Here is a 20285-nt window from a genome sequence, read left to right on the forward strand (position 1 = left end):
TTTTTAAGGATGTTCTGGGAAATGACAGCATTTCCGTGTGTGTATGCACAATCCCCCCCCCCCCCCAAGAGGAAACACCATTTAAGACAAGATATCGCATTCAATTAAAATGTAATTGAATGGCTGCTTTGCTCGTCTGATCATGTTCCCATATGTTCCCTCTTTATTTTTTTATTCTTTTTTTTTACAATTTTGGGACTGAGCAAAAATAAATAAAAAATACTGAACAAAAAACAGAACATATGCATAATAAAAAGGTGACGTGGAACGAAAACAATCGTAAAACGTAGTGTGTCGCCAACCCCCACCCCGCAAAAAAAAATGAACAGTGTTACATATTTGCTCTTCAAAGTCTTGTGAGTGAATAACATCAATGTGTGTTCTCCGTGGTGGTGGTGGTAGTGGTGGTGGTGGTGGTTGAGTCTGACCGGGTTTCCGACTGCTGCTCCCCAAATATCCCCGCCAGTGTCTTGAAGCGGGGACCCCAGTCATTGAGGTAATCGTAGTCCTCCTCAAAGTCTTTGGCTTGGGACTCGATGGAGCTGAGCGACTCTGCCACCGACCCGTTGCCCTCGTAAGCGTACGTTGCCAGGGAGTCGTAGGGGGGTGCTGCCTTGTCCGTGTCGTGATCTTGCAGACGCTGGTGGATGAAATCCCGGATGTCGGCGCTGTCTTGAGACACGGGCTGCCTGGGACCCCTCTTCAGCTCGGGCTTGACGTCTCTGCGGAAGAGATTTTCTTTGACCACCTTCGGGTTGCGTAGCGTGCCCATGTCGAAGGCGTGCGTGTCCTCCTCGCCCCCTCCTTCGTCGTCGTAGTGGATGACGTTGTCCCGGATGTCCTCTTTGGACGACATGAGGGTCTCCTTCTTCTTCTGCCGTCTCAAGCCCACATACAGGACCACGATCACTGAGGGGCACAGATAAGGATAGTTACATGTTAGACGGCTGTTGACACAGTATACTTACATTACAGATACTTGAACCAATTTATGGTTAGGAAATAAGACATGACATCCCATTTTCTGTAAGCTTTTGAGGTATTTGGTTGGAACTGGGCTGAATGTGTTGGATTTTGATTTTTTTTTATTAGGTATAAAGACTTTATACCATGCTTGCAGCATTGTTCTCAGAAGGGCAATGTCGGCCTGTCTGCCCATCTGTCTGTATTGCCATAGAAATCGACATGGGTAACCCTATCCCCCTAAGCATGAATGGTAATGACTTTAGAGATTGTACCCTCATCTTTCAGCTATCACTTCCAGCTATGAAATATTTTAATTTACAAATGATTTGGTTTATGAACATTCCCATCAGCTTGAGTTGTAGGCCAACTTGTTTCTAGTGGTAAATAGCTAAGGTTAGCATGTTTACATGCCTAGTCAAGAGTATTTCATTTAAACAGTTACAACTTGCCTTGGTTATAAGTAACCACGCTATCTAAAAGACGTATTTATTAAACAAAATGTGTCCCTGATTCAAACTAAATGTATATTCCTGCTAAATTATACTGAGAGTTGTATCGCTTCTGTGACACAAAGCATATAACGTGTGCTGACAGAAATATATACTTATAATAGCAGTGTGTAAAATTGTAAGCTGGAAATACACACAAAGCAAAAGGTTTAGCTCGTTTGGCACGCAACCTCTTCAGAAGGGTTGCTTGAGGTTCTTCACATTCTAGACACTGTAGTGCCATGATGCGATTTTCAACACATTACAATACAGTGTTACAATACACTTCCTTCCCTCTCCCTTTCTCCTGCCAGCGCTACCTGTCTCCCTCTATGACACTCTCTCTGTCACCTCAGTGAAACATGCACTAACACATGTTTTTCCTCTGGGTTTTTAATATACAGTTGCACACTAATGTATTTATCTATCCGTTAATGCAGTCAAACTTTATTAAACCTCCATAGATCATTGACAGCAAGCTGCACAATGATATTGAGAGTGTAGGCTACAACAGATATGCTAAACCCACAATTAATTCAAAATGTAATTAATTAAAATGCAACTGAATGTTGAGGTAATGGGGTAAGGTTGGATAATAGGGATTTAAAGTGACCAATTGACATTCATGTGTTGAGTAGTATACTGCTGTGCACTGCAGGATGTTCCATGAGTAGGGTACATAATGGAGGAAGCCCAATGGCCAGGATACAACTGATTTAAATAAATACATGTGGAATAAAAAGGAAAATAAAGCATACTATCCCTGTGTTCCAAATCACATTCTTTCTTTTTACTACACTACATGCTGAAGTACAGAAGAGTATTAGGGCCACAGACGAGAAAAAATAAATCAAATAAAGAAGATTTTTTTTTCATAATGTCGAGAAATGTCAAGAATAAAGACTCCAAAATGCTATTGGAGTTAGTGGGGCATTTATGTATTTTCAGCATACTACCATCGACGTGGATGTATTGGGACATCCTAAACAGTAAGGAAGTATGGGGATTGGAACTCAGGGTATGTCTCCCCCTTAGATCTTTGCTGTACATCTCTTCCTTTATGCCTCCCTGCATTCCCAAGTGATTCCATCTACTTGTGTACAGTGTGTCAGCTCCCCCTTGTGGCCCCTGGGAAGACTGCAGCAACATTTGTATCACAGGACCTGCTGGTTGAACACAGCTTGGGACTGGGCGCAACTAATCCACATCATTTTTGGAATGAACAGATATTCGGATGAAAGTCTCTGTGCTGATCTGTTTAAAGGTACAGTATGCAGTTTTTAGGGGAGGTGGATTTGTTTACATGATCCTGCAGTTAGTTAAGAAAACATATTTTCTCTAGATGAAAATGTATATTAAATAACGCTATGTTATTTTCTATTTTATTTTGAGGCACTTGGAACCAAACGTAAGACTTGAATATGTTTGTAAGAAAAAAATGTGGGCCCTGCTGCCGTAAACCACAACAGTGAAACATTAACATTTAAGGTATCTTTCTAACTTCAAAATAGTGTTCCAGGGATCACATTTTCCTGTGAGGAAACTTTGTTTATTCAGTCATGAGAATAGATCTTTGAAAATGTTCACTTCTCTGACACACCCAAAGTTACATAGTGCACCTTTAATTTACCTCGTCATTTCGAACACAATCCTGCACAGGAGCTAAGAGGCTTCTGTGCAAATGTGTCTCAGTGTGAGTTCTGTGATTTTCTCTGGCACTTTACTATTCAGGGACAGCATGACAGTTTGGCGTCAGCCTAAGCCTTCGGGGCGAGTTGGCTTGGCGCTTTGAAGACATTTTTCTCAGATGGAGAGAACACACACACACACCACAGTGTCTATAGCATTGCCACCATGGACTGTGTTCCTTTTTATGTTCCCTCACATGTAAAATGATGCAACTACAGCTTATATTTTACACTAAAGGTGGAGTCAGCAATTCTGTAGAATGCTTGTTGTAAAATGTGCTTTTGGTCAACATTAGTGAATATCTTCTCTCTGTATGTACTGTGTGTGCGCTAAAAAACAATCCAGTGTTAATACACAGCCTAGGCTTTCCAAACAGACATGTTGCTATCTATTGTGGGGCCCCTTTGTTTACATTCCCTTTGGTTACATACCAGTTTACAGAGTCTAGGCTGTATATTAACAGCATCTTTTTTTTTCAGCGCACGCACAACAGGACAGGAAGCAGATCTTGAGTAGATATTCACTGATTTTGACAAAGTGATTTTGACAACAAGCGTTCTCCTTAATCCCTGACTCCACCTTTAATACCTTAATGAAGGCAGTGAAAAGGGCTTTATGATAAGTCATTGCTTGAATTTAACAGCAGATCCTTTATTAGACCATATATTAGAGAAAGACGGGGCAAATGTAAATACAGCTCAAATCAAAGGTCATTGCTACCCTTGACTTTCACAGCAATATAGGTTCTTCTTTTAACTACAGGCCATCCCATATTCATAATTTTATAAAATGATGCCATAAACCTACATTTACTTCCTCTCCCTCGCTATGTAGATGAGTTTGGACATTAATAGCAGCGAATTAAAGAGGAGTTTTACAACCATGACCTTGTGTGGACTGTAAAAAGCTGTAGCCTGGGAGGCAGCCAGGGGCCAGCAAAATTGGATTTCATTTATAGATTCAAGCGTCCCCTCCCTCCAATCTCGCACGCCTCATTGAATGACCAAATTCATACGGGTTCCATAATTAACCGCGGCTGTTCCTTGAGAGGCACCAGATCAGGTATGATGGCTCAGCATAGTTTGTCTGGTGTCGGGTGTCATTGTAAAAGGGAGGGGGGAAAACAAGTAGTAAGTAGATCCGGCAGTTTTTGGATGTTGTTTTGTACTTAAGTTGTTAAGCTCAGTGTCCTACAGTAAAGTAATCCTCAAACCTTGACATCAAAAGCCAATACCGTAAGGATTTTTTAAAGGTACACATACACGTGGCCTTTCAATCTTAAACATAAAGTCTGTTTAGATGAGATTGGCATTTTGAAGCATGTTATCCTACTTGAAAGAAAGACCAAATGAGTTTAAGATAAAAGTTGACCCTGCTTTTATGCACACTTTGAGGTATTGCATCAATACAGGTTGATATAAATGGCAAAATTGGAAAAAAAATTATCCTCTAATTAAAAAAAAAAAAGTAGTAAACATGGTGAATACTTACTACACTGAAAGGACAATACCAACTTGCAAAAAATTAAAACCCATTTCTTTATTTTTTTTCCGGTTTGGTACAACTGCTTATTACATTGTTGTATTACATGTTACTGTAAATTGCCTATGCAACCATCTTCCGACCAAACTACTTTATTTTTCCACTCCAACCACTTGATGGAAACTGTGGTAAAATAAATCTAATTTTACAAGCCATAAGACAAGAGGGCTCACCTAACAGGATGATGATACACAGTAGAATGGCGACCAGAGCTCCCGTGCTTAGACCCACGGGCAGAAAGATGGCTTCGGCGCTGCAGGTTAGCAGAGAGCCGTCGGACTCACAGCCACACACGCGGATGGTCAGGGTGCCCGTGCTGCTCTTGGGCGGGTAGCCATTGTCCTCAATCACCACAGGCAAGAAGTAGATCTCCTGCAAACGCCTCCTGAAGCCCGTCCGCTTCGTCACAATGCCGGCTGTGTTGTCTGGAAGGACGAGAGAGAGGGGGGGCGGGTTTGCAATCAACCATAAGACAATCACAATAACATTTATGGGGGGGGGGGATGCCTATTATTTGATATTTTCAACCAAAGCAAAATAACATTCCGCCCATACATTGTTTTTGGGCTACATCACTTCAGGAGGTCCAAACTATGCCAAGATAGATACAACTGTTCAGTGTCTGGTAACTCTCAATGTAAGATTATTTTTTTGTTCAAATCCTCTTCAATGTATCAAAGCGTTGTCTTGTCAAAGCTCTCCCCACTTTACACTGCTCACCTCAAAAGCTGATAGAGCCTAAACCACACCCCAGTACATCATTCCCTCAAACACTGCAAAGCGCTTTCAGTATATACCTGAACTGTGAGAACTACATATCTGTTGTTATCTTGCTGTTTTGTTTTTGCTACTATACCTTGGTGCACTGCATTAGTATGTCATCTTTGTCATTCTGTACAAATTTTAATTGTGCTAATAATAAAAAAAAATACTCAGGAACACAGCCAGGGAGGTGTGAGGATAGCGAGTGAGTGGAATACAGGTCGACAATATAAGAGAGAGAGAGAGAGAGAGAGAGATTGTGAGAGAGAGAGAGAGAGAGAGAAAGAGGGGGGGAAGAGTGAGGGGGGGTGGGTGACTGTGTTGGACCTGCCTGTCTGCTACAGCTAGGCTGTCTGACCCCTGTCAAACCTGCTGTGTTCCACTGACAAAGGCTTGGCACCGTTTTACGACAGGAGGTCAGGCGTTTAAGCACACCTTGCATGTTTCTCACTACTGTGATTTTGTTTGTGCTGGCTCTCTCCCTCTTTCTCTCTCCCTCTCTTTCTCCCTTTATCTGAAGAGGCAGTCACGGGAAAACTGCAAGACACTGTGTCCAAAAGGTAAGAAAATAAAACTGGATCAGAGGATTCGGACCTGGGCTTGTCAAAGGTGTTATGAATGCATTGGCTACCCCCCCGTGCCTATGTCCCACTTTTCATTTTTCGCCTTTCACTTTTCATTACCTTTCTTTCTGGCCACATACTTCAAAGGGCTCCACTGGTGAACTGCAGCGTGTCATAGATCATAATACACCGCTGACTGCATGTATTCAGGCTATTTTTAGCATCAAAATGTGATATCAAGTATCACACTCTCCAGGTAGCTAGTAAGTACGTAATAGTAAGTAATGTCAAGTGAGTGGTTAACTTAAAACCAAACTAACTAATTGCATATACATTGCAGGGAATCCACAAGGCTGAATGGTGAGAGTACAGTGCTGGTACAATATGCTTTAAAAAAAGGTAAAGCTCATAAGATGATATAATATGGTACAAGGTTACTGTGACCTCACACCATGTTAGATCACAGTAACATTTGAACTCACAAATCTAATCAGTTTAGCCCAGAGTCCAGGTGTAAGCTAAATTTGACAAAAATCCCAATCAGTTAAATTGTGAGTCCAAGTTGACATGGGCTTGTGGAGGCATAGAAATGGTTCAATTTGTTTGGTTATTTACCCTCATATTCAACTGTGTATTTAACATATGCTGATTCCTTTCTTCACTATCAATGTCACTTTAAATATACTTTCCAAAAATGGAAACCCCTTTGAGTATTAAAAAAAAACTAATTGCTCTTCTTGTCTGTCATATAACGGAACACATTTACCATCTGCTCTCGTTCTAAGGAAGTGTAACTGATTGCATTTGTTTATCCTTCAAACCGCTAAACTGTAATCATTCGTCAGGTGCAAAAAAAGAACTAAAACACTTCTTTTTAGCTGAAAGTGAACCTGTTTTCTATACAAGATGAAGCTGCATAATTTGTGATAATTAGTGTGACTGGGTGATGTCAGCTCAGGCTATGTAGTCAAACATCAATCATCTGAATTGCACTGTACTGATTTGCAATGGCAACAAACACAGAGGTGTCGACAAAATAACAAGAGTAAAAGACTTACTTCCGAAATCCCGGATGGTGAAATTCTTGTTTTTTACATCTTCCTTTGGTGACTTGAAGGAGAACTGTTGCCCGGCACTCGATAGATCCTGGTCTTTAGCACTGAATGTTTGAATGACCTGTTAGAAACGAAAAATCTGGTTAATTGTATTTCATCATAAATAACTTAAAGGAATTCTTCACCCATACTGAATCGGCATTCTATCATTGTAAAATCACTATTATAATATAATGAATGAGGTTTTTCTTTCCTCAGTCTTCCCTCAGCCTTCCCTTGGCCCAGCTGTCCAGTTAATTCTCACCCTACATTTTACCATGTGTGATGTCACTCATGGGAAAATGTAGGGTTAGACAGTGAGACCATAAAACACTCTTTCTCCCTTTTCACAGGCTAGGATGAACCGATTTCTAAAACGTTTGCACATTTATATACTACATACCATCTCAGAGTTCAATATACCTTGATATTCCGACCGATGAAGTAGCTCTTTAAGACATTACAGTATGCTTTAGCTGAAATCATACTTTTATTTTGGTCCTATCGGTATGGGGTATACATTGGTTTTAGACGGCTAACCCTTTCGTCTACATGTTGACAGAAAACTGACTGTGGATTTGCTGAAGTCAGAGTTTTTTTTTCTTAGCTGTTCCCATGTCAAACCTTCCCCTTTTTATAATGGAACAAATAAAACTCTACAACTCCGCTCCGTGTCAAATTGTTCTGGCAGAAAATGTGAAATTATTCAACGTGGAACAGAAGTGTCGACTAGTCCCGAACTGAACTGTCGGAGCTGACAGTGCTGAAACAAGGCAGTGGATTGTTCCTCTGTATAGTTCTGGCTACGGTCGCCCGAGCACTTGATTGGTAATGTATTGAAAAACGTTTTTATATCACCTCAACATATATATAGTGAGATGGATTAAGTTCATTCAAAACTGCTGGAGCTTATGTTACTTGGTTGGAGGACACAACATCAGTTGTCACATTACACTATTATAGTAGTAGATATTCTAAGAGCACGACTATAATTGCATTCACAAAAAAAACACACAAGAAAATATAAAAATTTCACAGTTTGATCAATCGAATATCTACTCCTCCATTCAACATTGTTTGTTCATGTAGGGTCATTTTTAGATCCTATTGGGACAATTCAATAATGAATTTACATGATAACATACTACACTATACCATAAACAAGTAAGTAAGTAAAAAAGTAAAATGTATTTATAAAAGCACATTTATAACAGTTTTCACTGACTTCAACACACAAACAATATACAGTAGTGTAGAAGTCAGATAGCTAATGGGGAGGGAAAGCCAGGGTGTACAGATGGGTTTTGAGCCTTGATTTAAAGGCAGTAATGGAGGGGGCATCACGTATGTCAGGTGGCAGTTGGTTCCACAGTTAAGTTAAGACATATGACATCGTAGGACAATGACTTTACACACACACTAGCATCATATCAAAACACAGCACTTATGATAGTGACAAAATACACAGATAAGACAAAAGACAGACACATACACACAGGACAGCTCCACCAGTACTGCCAAATAGCATACCCTATGTTAATCCTATTTCACTCAAAGTTTACATATTAAAATATTAAACTAAATCAAACTACTTCTCGTCTTCTTGTTTTGCTAACACGATAATCAAGTGCAAATAGTTAACTTAATAAACAACACCTCAGCCAACCAACTGCTCCACCTCCCCTAGACGTGTTCACAGACTGCTGATTCAGCCCCCTCTGTACCAGACTGCTGACTGCTGTCTACTCTCTACTTTCCCCCAAAAGACTTGGAGCTCTGTCTGGCAATGGGCTGTCTTGAGCTAGCCTGCTCAATCCCCTATTCACTAGGCTTGACCTGTAGCACACACCTAATACCTTTAGCTTTCCCCTACTTAACGTTCGCTTTTGGCAATCACGGTTAGCCATTTTTAGCAAAAACCACTTGATGGCAATGCTCTATGTTGTATTGTGTGCATACAAATAGCATAGCAACATATCCACGGATAGAAAATGAGCAGTGCCACTGCCATGTGTACAGGTGATTTAAGGTGACATAAACAATACAGAAGAGCTGACATGTTCTATTATCAAAGTGTTCACTGTTGTTCATGTGCAGGGCAGCCATGTTTAATGTTGAAGGGTGGGTGAAGTTTATCCGAGTTTCCATGTAGGAATTCCGACTTCAGGGGGAATTATAGTTGACTTTTTCTCAGAACTCGTACATTCTGATTTCCCAGTACACATTGGAACGCATCATTATGCCTCAGTCTCGTATCCCCTTCATGTAACAGCCACTAATCAGCCCTTCTGCCTTCATATCGCCCTGACTATGTCCTATATGCATCTCCCTCTCTTTCCCTCACATTGAGCATTTGAATATAATTCCCTGGCGGGGAGTTAAAGCTGACACCAGGTGTGATGAGTGCTCTGGTGTGTTCCCCACAGCAGCTGTGTACACTTCACACTATTGATTTGCAGCGACCAAATTAGCTTAGCGATGAATAAATCTAGAAGCTGCAACTTGCAATTTCATCCATCAATCTAACTTTGTTTTTTCAGTAATTCAGTTATGTCAGAAGTAATTGCTAGAGACGATCAAAGTTTACCGAACGCAAAAAGTTATTACTTGACCCGTTAAGGATCAAATTGTGTTTGTGGGTTTTATAAACTATTAACCTATGCAAAGTGATAATAAGAGCTTGTTCATTGACAACACATAGTTAACTTGTTTAAAAAAATACAATGTTTCTTTTGTTTTTTCCCCTAAAAAATGACTGTTTTGAAGATCCAAGATGTCTGCCCGACAGTGATGATAATTTACCACCACTAAAAAAATGAAAGTTCCTCCCTGCAGCTTGAGATAATCTCTGTATAAAATGTAGTGTATATTTGCACTACGTTTTTGTTGTTCTATTCAACATTTCCCTTCTAATTGTTACTTAAATTATGTTAAAGTGGGAAAAAAGACACATAATCATTTTAGTATATGACATTGGCCATACCCGGCTTGCTAATCATTATTATTTGGCATTAGCATTTAAAGCACTTAGGTCTGTGTTTCTTCTCTATATATAATATGCCATTCATTCTTATCATTATGTACAAAGAAACAAGAAATACTGCTTTTCTTGGACTCAAAAGTGTTTCCCACCTTTTGTCAGTTCATAAGTGGAGCTGTGGCTGCTGTAACTGCTCATTAACTGTTTGCTATTGTACATGTTAAATGGCTTTAAGTGTGTTCTGCTTTGGCACTCTGCTGTCTTGTCAGCTAACGCTAGATAAGAGTGTGGGCTGAATGCTGTAAATGTTAATGTAATTTTCTCTCCGCGTGACAAACTGATTCATCCATATAGCATTTCCATGGGGCATTATGGAAAAAGCTAAAGAGAAATGCATTAAAAGAGGACGGGACACATAATAGCACTGGCTGTTCTAAGTATATTTTAATAGGTAAAACTCCACAGTAGTAGTTATGCTTGTTGTGTGATTTCTTTGTGGTTTGCTTTTTCTCATTTCACACTTGGCCAGTTGACCAGCCGGGACTCTTAATATACAGCCAATAATAACATAAGGAAATATTCTAGTGTATTCATTTTCCAGAGCCATTTTTATTTAAAAAAAAACTCAGTTTAAAGGTGGAGTGAGCGATTCTGAAGAACGCTTGTTTTTTGCCATATCAGTGAATATCCCTGCTACCTGTCCATACTGTGCGTGCACTGAAAAACAATCTGGTGATAATACACACAGCCTAGGCTATGTAAACTAGTATGTAAACAAGTGGTGTGTAAACAAGAGGGGCCCACTGTAGTTAGCAGCACGCCCCGTTTACAGAACATGGGCTGTGTTTCAACACTTGATCTTGTTCACACAATACAGGTAGCGGATTGTGAGGAGATATTCACTGATTTTTGAATTTCTTAAATTCACAACAAGCATGCTGAGTCCACCTTTAAGCCCTGAGCCCACTCTCCTTCACTGCTCTCTCCCCACACACATTAACATGAAAATGGCGGGTTGCTTCTCATGCTTGGCCACGTCCAGGCTACAGATTATCTCCTATGGAAGTCTTGCCACAGCGTGAAGTCCTCCACAACAAGCCGTTTGTATGTTTTTTCAGCGGCGGTGTGTGAGTGCCGATAATCACTGAGGCAGACGCCAGAGTGATGGATTTTTACAAGCCATGGATCTGCACTTCTTTATCGTTCACCAGCTGTGAGCAACACCTGCTGGATACACGCTGCGGAAAACAGACTGGAGAAAAAGTGTAGATTCAACACTGGAGGGCAAGGGAGGAGAGAGGGAGAAGAGGGGATTAAAAAGCAAGAGATGAAAGCAAGGGAGTATGGAGGATAAACCGAGAGGACAGAGGCAATGTGGTTTATTTTAAATACAGGGCCAATGGTGCATGATGATTGCATCATATGTGGATATAAGGCTACAGTTGCATAGTGTTGCACTTGTTTTATGTCTCTTTTTGACATTGACGTACATATTTGTCTGACATCGCTAAGGGCCACATCCACAAAGAATGGTTGACATGCGCTTAGAGCTCCATGATTTGCAGAGACATATCACCCACAATCCGCCCCGTTTTATCATCTTATCCACAGAAGAATTTGCTTTTATTTTATGCCATCGATAACACATTGTATATGAAAATAAGGCTATAGATGGGTCTTGCACTTGTTTTCAGTTTTTTTGACATTGACTTTTGACATTTCTTACATTTTATATTTGCTAAAGTATATTGTTCTGTCTACCAAGTCCACAATCTTGTACTTTATCCCCAACAGTACAAAACGAAGGACAACATTCCTCTATAGATTTTTTGTGTCAAAGTCTGATATATTGAATTGCTGAAGGGCAGAGTGTAGAAGTGGTGCCAGTGAAGGTTTTGATTCTTAAAGCCCCTGAAAACAAGTATTCATCCGTATCCGTAAAAAACATATGATCAAATAATATAGGCAACAGTTACAGCAAAGTTTGGAGAAAACATTAGTCACTTTTCATGAAGAGTTTAACACTCGACACCCCATTTTAATTCAAAAGTTGATCAATCCTGATTGGTGGATTTATGTAGATGATGAGTTTTAAACAGATTTATTTCCCCTTTCAACCAGTGTTAAGAGCACAGGCAGAAACAGATCTGAGATCCTGCAAGTCAAGATAGTAAATATACGCAGACAATGTTGTGTTCATATAGGATCCAATTATAGTAAGCAGCTGAGTGAAATTACAGGTTTAAGTTTGTTTAAGAAAAACCCTTAAGGCAAGACACAGCAGGCAAAAACATTGCTTTCTTTCCCCGAGCACTGCTAATTTTTTTTTAGATTTCTGGCTATTTGGATTCCATAACATGTCTTCCTTCATACAACTTCAACTGACAACGTTTCACGATGATCTGTAGAAGTTTAATATTATTCATCCTGCCATGCCATTTGATCGTATAAGCCTTGAAGACCTACTTCACCGGTGGAAATATGAAGGTGTATTGAACTCTGAGATTCTATGTAGTATAAATGATTAACAGGTCAGCTGGGCCAAGGGAATACTGAGGGAAGACTGAAGGAAGAAAAACCTCATCCATTATATTATAATAGTGATTTTATAATGATAGAACGCCGGTTCCGTATGGGTGAAGTATTCCTTTAAATTACTTTTGCATTTGGGATTTAATTTCTTCTAATTCCAACATTACATTTTGCCTTAACCCTGCATTCTGGTTTTGAGTCAATCTGGCTAAAGTAAAACACATGGCAAAAATTCCCAGCCAACTTTAGGAAGACAGCGATGCCTTCAAATGCATCCGTCCTTTTCAAATATCACCGGGCCCGAGGAGCACGGCAAAACATCCTCAACCTGATGAGTTTACAGCAATTTGATAGACTGCCAACGAAGCTGTTCCCCCTCACAACGCTAACCGCATATAGATGCTAGTTAATGGGCTAATTTACAGGCACATGTGGTTTACAGCAAATTCTCCTCACCGCAATCCCCCAAATATATCATCCGAAATGTACTCCGGGCTGCTGATGGGCAAAGTGCTGCTCTGCTTTATGATTGTGTGTGTGTGTGTGTGTGTGTGTGTGTGTGTGTGTGTGTGTGTGTGTGTGAGGGTTTGCCTTCTCCTGCTGAATCGAACTCTTGTGTCACAATCAGTTTAGGATTAAGATTCACACCATGTCCTGAAAATGTCCGCAGACTCATGTGGAAAAAGGGCGGTTGCATTCAGATGACCTTGAGTAAAACACTGAGTAAAAGACCCTCTATTAGGCACCGACGTCACAGCTAAATGTGTATATTTACTTTTGAAATGTGGTGCTCCAAAAAAAGCACAAGCATACCTCTAAACTTGATCTGAACCCACCACAAAAATCAGTGTTTATTCTAGCCTAAGTGGAGACAATTTTACAGCGTTCTTGATTCAAAAACACACCTTTGAAAATCAACCTTAAGATACTGATTTTAAACCACTTTGAAGCCACATCGTCTTTGTAGGAGGACACACAACACTTCAATCAACTCACCGAAAACAACAACAACACATCTTCACATTAGAGAAGCAGCCGTGTTCAATGCTACGAGTGTATGGCGTGCACAGAAAAAAAAGCAGGGACAAGAGTATGCATGTGAACCATACCTGTCCAACTTTGGAGTTTTCACACACAAAGGTCTCATAAGGACTGGCCAGTTCCGGCGGGAACTCGTTGATATCCAACACCTGCACTGTTACGGCCACACGACTGGTTAGAACCGGACTGTCTGGAGAAGAAAGCACAACATAGAAGTGTTTTTTTTTATATAATTTTCGGGGCATTTTCAAGCTTTATTTGACAGCACAGAGTTGAAATGGGGAGACAGATAGAGAGAATTGAATCCGCGACCACTGCAACTAGGCCTGAGCCAATATGGTAAGCGCTCTATCCACTACGCCACCGGAGCGCCCAGACAACATAGAGGTGTTTAAGGCGAGACGCTACAGTTTACAACATATGAATAACATTCTTCTATAATAACCTTCAGAATGGTGCTTAGAATGATTACGGGAAGTTTAGTTAATGTAAGTGCTTTAGAAGTTGAGATTTTTTGGGTTCAGAGTATTGAAAAAAAATTAAATGTTGATATAATGGCTGTTCAAGATGTTCAAGATGATTGTAAAGGAGAAATATACAGATGCAAACAAAAATAAACACCTAAATGTACATTGTGGACCTTTTACATATATTATTATGAAATAAGACATCTTAAGGAGGAAAAATAGCCCAAAAAAAAAAATCTAGAAATTTGCCAGTGCTTGAGAAAACAGTTTTTGTCTGCCGTGCTGAATGTGATCTATCTTACATAGATCACATACAACACTCAGGACTGCATACAGTGTTGCTTCAATACATCATTTTTTTCACAGCACTGACATCATGTGGATCCATAAAGTACTGCCATGCACGTGATGGAGCAGGCAGAACGCATAAAGATTCATAACTGATGGTCAAGTTGTTTAAATGGGCTGCCATGCCCCGGTTGTCCGGCACAGCAGATGGATGGTGAGAGCGCCTATAGCGGCTTCGCCCACTGCAGGTCACCATGGTTAATGCCTCTGCCAGAAAAACCAATGATGTGTCTGGGTACATGTTAATGCCTGAATCGCTCCTCGACACATTACTGATCTATGACGCTTTTTGATTGATGATGAAAAGGAGAAATTCAATAAAGTACACAGAGTACGTGCTTGCCATGCCGTGCCTACAAATCAACCATGTCTCACATTCTAGAATAGATCTATTTAAAGAGAATATTTTTTTTTACAATGTGATTTTCTGTTGTTTCTATTAATTATAGTGGTGAAGCCCTCTTGAGAGGGACTGACTTTAATCCAGGGTTTGTTTGTTCAATGTTTCCTCAAGGCAGGGGCACAATTGGGAGATGTTGTTTTTGTTTGAAAGCCCGCGTAAGGTAAACTTTATGGATTTGATGTGGGAATAGGGTTTTGCTCGGATGTGGGGGGGTGGAAGGGGCTTAGCATGCACTTGTTTGTGTAAGTGCCTGTGCGTGGGTGTGTAGGTGTGTGTGTGTAGGTGGGCGGTTTAGAAGAATGCGAGAGAGAGAGAGATGGAGAGAGGGAGAGGGAGACAGAGAGAGATGGAGAGAAAAAGAGAGAGAGAGAGAGAGAGAAAGAGAGAGAGGGATAGATATAGATGGAGAAAGAGAGAGAGGGAGGGGGTCCGTAGAGTCATCTCAAGGGGATTGTGAAAACGCATCCACAGCTCAGTTAGTAACCTGTCTCTGACCTTGACGGGGAAAAGCAATCCTCCCGCTGAGGTATAAAATGACACCAACCACTAGCCATGGGATTTTCTGCTTTGCTGGTGACTTGAACTACAAACATTGATGTTGCTCACCCAGCAGAAAAAAAAATACTGATAGTAATTTTTTTTTTTCGACCTTAGAGAAAGTTTAACTTCAAAAAATCTCCTACATCAATGAAAATGTGTCATTAAAGTCCCAAAGCTGCTCCACAAAACCTTATCGTTTTCCTCCTTAATCCTGTCTCAAACTCATATCCGTAACTGGGTGACCACCTCTCTCAATATATCATCATAGTGATATATCCCATAGCCCACTAGATGGAGCAATGGTACAGTGCTTGTATTCAAATCTTTACTAAACGTCAGCATTTCTCAGCAACACATTTAAATGCTCTATTTATTTTATTGAAACAACGCTTCAGAGTGCTTGGTTGGTCAGCCCTAAAAAAAAAAGTTTCCCTGTTTTATAACTGCTTTTCTGCTGGATATAACTTTTTTTAATTAAGCTCATTTTAATAAAAAAAAAAAAAAAATCCCATCTTCTGCAAGCAGCCAACCACAAATCTATAAAATGGGCTGCAACCCAGTGATAGAAAGATTCCTTGTGGACCCCAATCTGTTAAAAGTGCAACTGTAGACAGAATAAGTAGGCAAACTTGCAGCACAGAACTCCATGTTAAGTGTGTAATTACACCCGATCGCTGTAAATAGATTTTTTTATTAGATAGGTTTTTTTTTTTAAAAGCACAGTACTTCATTGCCTCCTGCCAAGGGTATTATTGCATTTAATAGATCTTCCGCTCTCTCTTTGACTCCGAAAAAATTGCCAGTGGGCTTAAATGCCAAAAAGCAAACCCCTGTTAATCTATAGGCTTCTTATTCAGCACGCCTTCTGCTGTGTACTGTGTCCCAGGGGGGGAAGCAGACAGTGCTCTCATTTTGCTGCATGACTGCAGTGTCTATAGCAATGACCGGACCATTCTCTCCAGGGCTTCGGAAAGTGAAAAGTCTCCCAACTCAGGTTGCGTTCTAATCACTGCAGCTTAAAAGGCACCTTTTAATCAAGGATAAAATGTCATGTCAGCCTACAACTCATATCCGTTGGGTATATCTTCCTAGAACCATAGTGATGGGGAATACACAGTGTGGGCGGATAAGTGTTGGAGAAGGCATTATCTAGCAAGGACACAGTGTAGATGTAGGGAGAGGTCAAATACAGAAGATTTTTCAATAATGTTCTGTTCGGTGCCAGTCGAGGCTGCTAGACATTGTGGAAAAGTCAGAACACTTTTGTTTCCCTGTCTGCATGACCTCTCTCAATACAATGTATTATTTATGTTGGCATTGAAGGAAATATTTTCTCCATATGTATTGCTATTCTTCATGGTTTCGAAACCTGCGAAAGACACACACACACACACACACACACACACACACACACACACACACACACACACACAAACATACGATGATAATAGAATGCATCACAAAGGACCTATAATGACAACACCAGCCAGTACCCAGAACACAAAGTTGTGCCAAGTCTCACTCAAGGTCAGAGAGAGATTTGAACTCACAAGTTGGGACAATACACCCCAGGGTGCAGGGTTTATCACTGTCCCTACTGCACCAGGCCGACCATTATACCTATACCAGTAATTCTGGATGGGCATTTCAACCTATTTATTTCACAGTGAAAGCAGTGTTTAGAGGAACATCGGTCATCCAAGAGTATAGTAAGTGTTCTCGAGGGCTGACTTGGGGGAAAGGTGATAAGACAATAGTAGGTGGTCTGGTGAGGGCAAGATGTGTATGAATGCTGCTTGGTTCATGCATGCTTCAAGTATGATGGAGTTAACATGGAACGCCCTTGTAAAACTTCCATCGCCTTACTCCTCCCACCAACCCCTATATCCCTTTCAGCTCCTTGACATTTATGCACGGGAGCCACATACAGGATCACACACACACACACACACACACACACACACACCTAAACACACACACACACACATTGCAAAATTAGCATGTCACTGCCGTGACCTTGAGGGGAAATGAGTTATATCAGTTTCCAAGGCGACAATGACTCAAGTTTTAGCGGCCCCATATTTCACAGTCGGTCCTAATGAATATACAGCGTGGGTAATTTTGATTGAGCACCAGCCTGCCTCTGGCCATAATGACTTTGACGGTTCTTAGCAGATTTGATGACTTGATGACGATGGATTTGCTTATTTATCCCGGAAAATTTGCTCCACTTCCTTCATATAAAAACATAATTAGCTTGATGGGCATGTCTTAAAGCCACATATTTCTCCATATAAGTTCTCCTCATTTCCCCGAGGCTTGGCTCACAGTTATGCTATTATGGCGATTGGATCGGCTTGTAGTAAAACTCCATAGAGGAGGTTTGGATGTTTTACTGCGGCGTAAATAAAAGTTGACTCCGGTAAGAAAGGCTCCCCCCTTCCCTTCCCAATTGCCAATGTCATCAGATGTGTTAAAACAAAGACAGTTAAATTTGAAAGCAGAGTTGAGGGCGGTGGGGGAGGAGGGGGGGGGGGGGTATGCCAGAGGAGACAATGTCCTGAAGATACAGCCCCCCTTTGGAGAACCATCATGGTTTATAGGCACCCATAAACCTCTCCAGCTCAAATGGGATTGAGTATTGACTTGAGTAAAAAAGAGTGTTAAATCCTTCACACTGATTATGGCGAGGAAAAGGGGGGACGACAAACGCCACCTGCAAGAATCGCCAATCGATCCCCCGTGGTGTCATACTTACTAAGTTTGGTCGCCACCACGGAGATGTTGTGCTGGGCAATGCTCTCTCTGTCAAGCAGTTCGTTTGTGGAAATGGTCCCTTCCACCGGATCAATGTCGAAGTAGCTGTCCAAGTCACTCTTCCAGTCAATGGAATACCTGAGAGAAAAAAAGAAGAAAGAAAGGGTGTTTATAATGGCGGCCATTTTCCAACATAAAGAACCTAGATCATTTAACCACAGTGATTTGCCACCCCTCTGGGCTCATGTATATGAGTTAGGTGTAATATAATGTTGGCGTGGTAGCCCTTCATTACTCATTCTGAATGGTCATTTCCAGAAAAAATGTGCTGAGGAACGCATATGCGGATATTGCAATCTAGTAATGGGGCACACATGCACTTTGGCCATGCGTGCTGAGCAAACATTTTTGGGAGCACACATTCATTTTAGGTACCGTTGAAACCATATCAATCTCTCACCTATCCGATGAACAACTGAAGGCATGGTCTGGTGTCTGAGAATACAGGATACTGTGTTCCAAAGACATCTGAAACTACCACTGACAGCATTCATTGCGCCATGCCATTTGATCTTAAAAAGGCTATTTTTCATTAATAATTGTGTGACCACGGGTGAAGTTCCCAAAGAAAAAACATAAATGTTCCTGTCTTTCTCCCCATCTCAAAGAGGGTCAGAGTTTTCATGTAGTGCAGTGCCTTGATCCAAAGAAGATGCTTATATTCTCATGGGCTTGTTGTGACTCATATAGGACAGCCACTCACTCTCTAGGCCAACCATTCTTCCATTTCTTTTTCTTTCTTTCTTTTTGCCATTCGCATAGCAAGCCCATTTGATCTTAAAAGGGTATTACTCATGCATATTTATGATGCCTGTTTTTTTTTTTGCACTATAGAGAGAGACTCAAAACTGGACTTGTCTCACTCATTAAGAGAAAACTGGTCTAGCTTACGTTTCAACCCCCGGAGTCTTTTACTGTAATGAGAATGATATCACAACCACTTCAGTAGACATTTCGTCACAGGCTTTTTGGTTCCATCATATTTTTTCACTTTTGATTTGTCCACGTCCTCTATGTAACTGTGTGTCGTGCGTGGGCCTTCAAGTGAACATGATAGTGTCACAATAGTTTTGTGTGACTCTTTTTGATAAATATCACAAGCCAAACTCCCGTCAAGGGGTTCAAAAGATCAATGTTTTTTTGCGAAATTTTCCTCAGGGCAAAACAGACATTTTTGGGGAGGTTGGTATTATTGGAGTCAAGCTGCTACTGAAAAATATGTCTGTGTGGCCTCCTCATAATAGAATATTACAGATTAAATCAGACAATGAACATTTGAAAATTGCCTTGACCAAGAAAAAGAACCCCCGCCATGCGTAATCATTCGAATACACGATGAAAAAATATAGTTGAGAAACTGCCTTTTTATCCTCTTTATGTGAGATAGAACACATCAAAAAATGTGTGTACTTGTAATTGGTTCCTGTGTTATCATGAAGAAACATAGCGCTCACAACAGCTTTTGAGACAGAAATCACAGATCTAAAGAGTCTACTCAACTCTAGTACATTTAAAAAAATTACTTCTTTTTTTCCCCTACTTTGAACTGCAGCGGTGTTAATTTAGCCCAGCAAACGTTACACACAAAAGTTTTTTTTCTTTAGTTGTTTTATTTTATTGATGTATTTCCTGCAGTAAACACATTAAAGTTCTGACCAACAGTGTTTTGGGAGCTGTGGTAATACCAATTTAGACGTTGGCCCGAACTCTTTTAAAACTTACTCAATCTAAAACTTTTCGGCAGTTCTTTGGCGGGAGACACAAAGGACATCATGAATACTGCATCGTCGGCCGGTTTCGAGAGACAACTCGGCACTATACTAGCTAAAGAGCAGAATCGCTGGAGTCTGAAGTAAAAGCATAATTCCCTATGCATGATGGCTCATTGAGTCTATTGTTCTAAAGTGAAGAAATGTGCGGCTGCTCTCTCAAGGCACACCAATGAACAATGTCAGCCGTGGTATTGATGAATATTTTAAAGTGCTGCAGACAAAAGTGGAGATCCTCCACACAGAAGAGGGCATAAGCTTTTTGTTTAGCAAATGGCGGCATC

At 40.7% G+C, this 20285-nt stretch overlaps 1 protein-coding gene across 1 annotated transcript in view; it reads right to left on the reverse strand.

Moving 5' to 3' along the window:
• Nucleotides 1-370: 370 nt before the first annotated feature.
• LOC307268120 (cadherin-12-like) overlaps nt 371-20285 on the reverse strand; it is a gene marked incomplete at its 3' end in the record, with an annotated part of 71112 nt that continues 51197 nt past the window's right edge. The window contains exons 7-11 of the mRNA XM_080050643.1: nt 18174-18310; nt 13726-13847; nt 7069-7186; nt 4859-5110; nt 371-909 (exon numbers count right to left, since the gene is read on the reverse strand). Coding sequence (XP_079906769.1) covers nt 371-909; nt 4859-5110; nt 7069-7186; nt 13726-13847; nt 18174-18310 — 1168 coding nt within the window. The remainder of the gene's footprint in view (nt 910-4858; nt 5111-7068; nt 7187-13725; nt 13848-18173; nt 18311-20285) is intronic.

Source organism: Ammodytes marinus (genome assembly GCF_949987685.1).
Source record: "Ammodytes marinus genome assembly, chromosome: 21".
Lineage (NCBI taxonomy): Eukaryota > Metazoa > Chordata > Actinopteri > Uranoscopiformes > Ammodytidae > Ammodytes > Ammodytes marinus.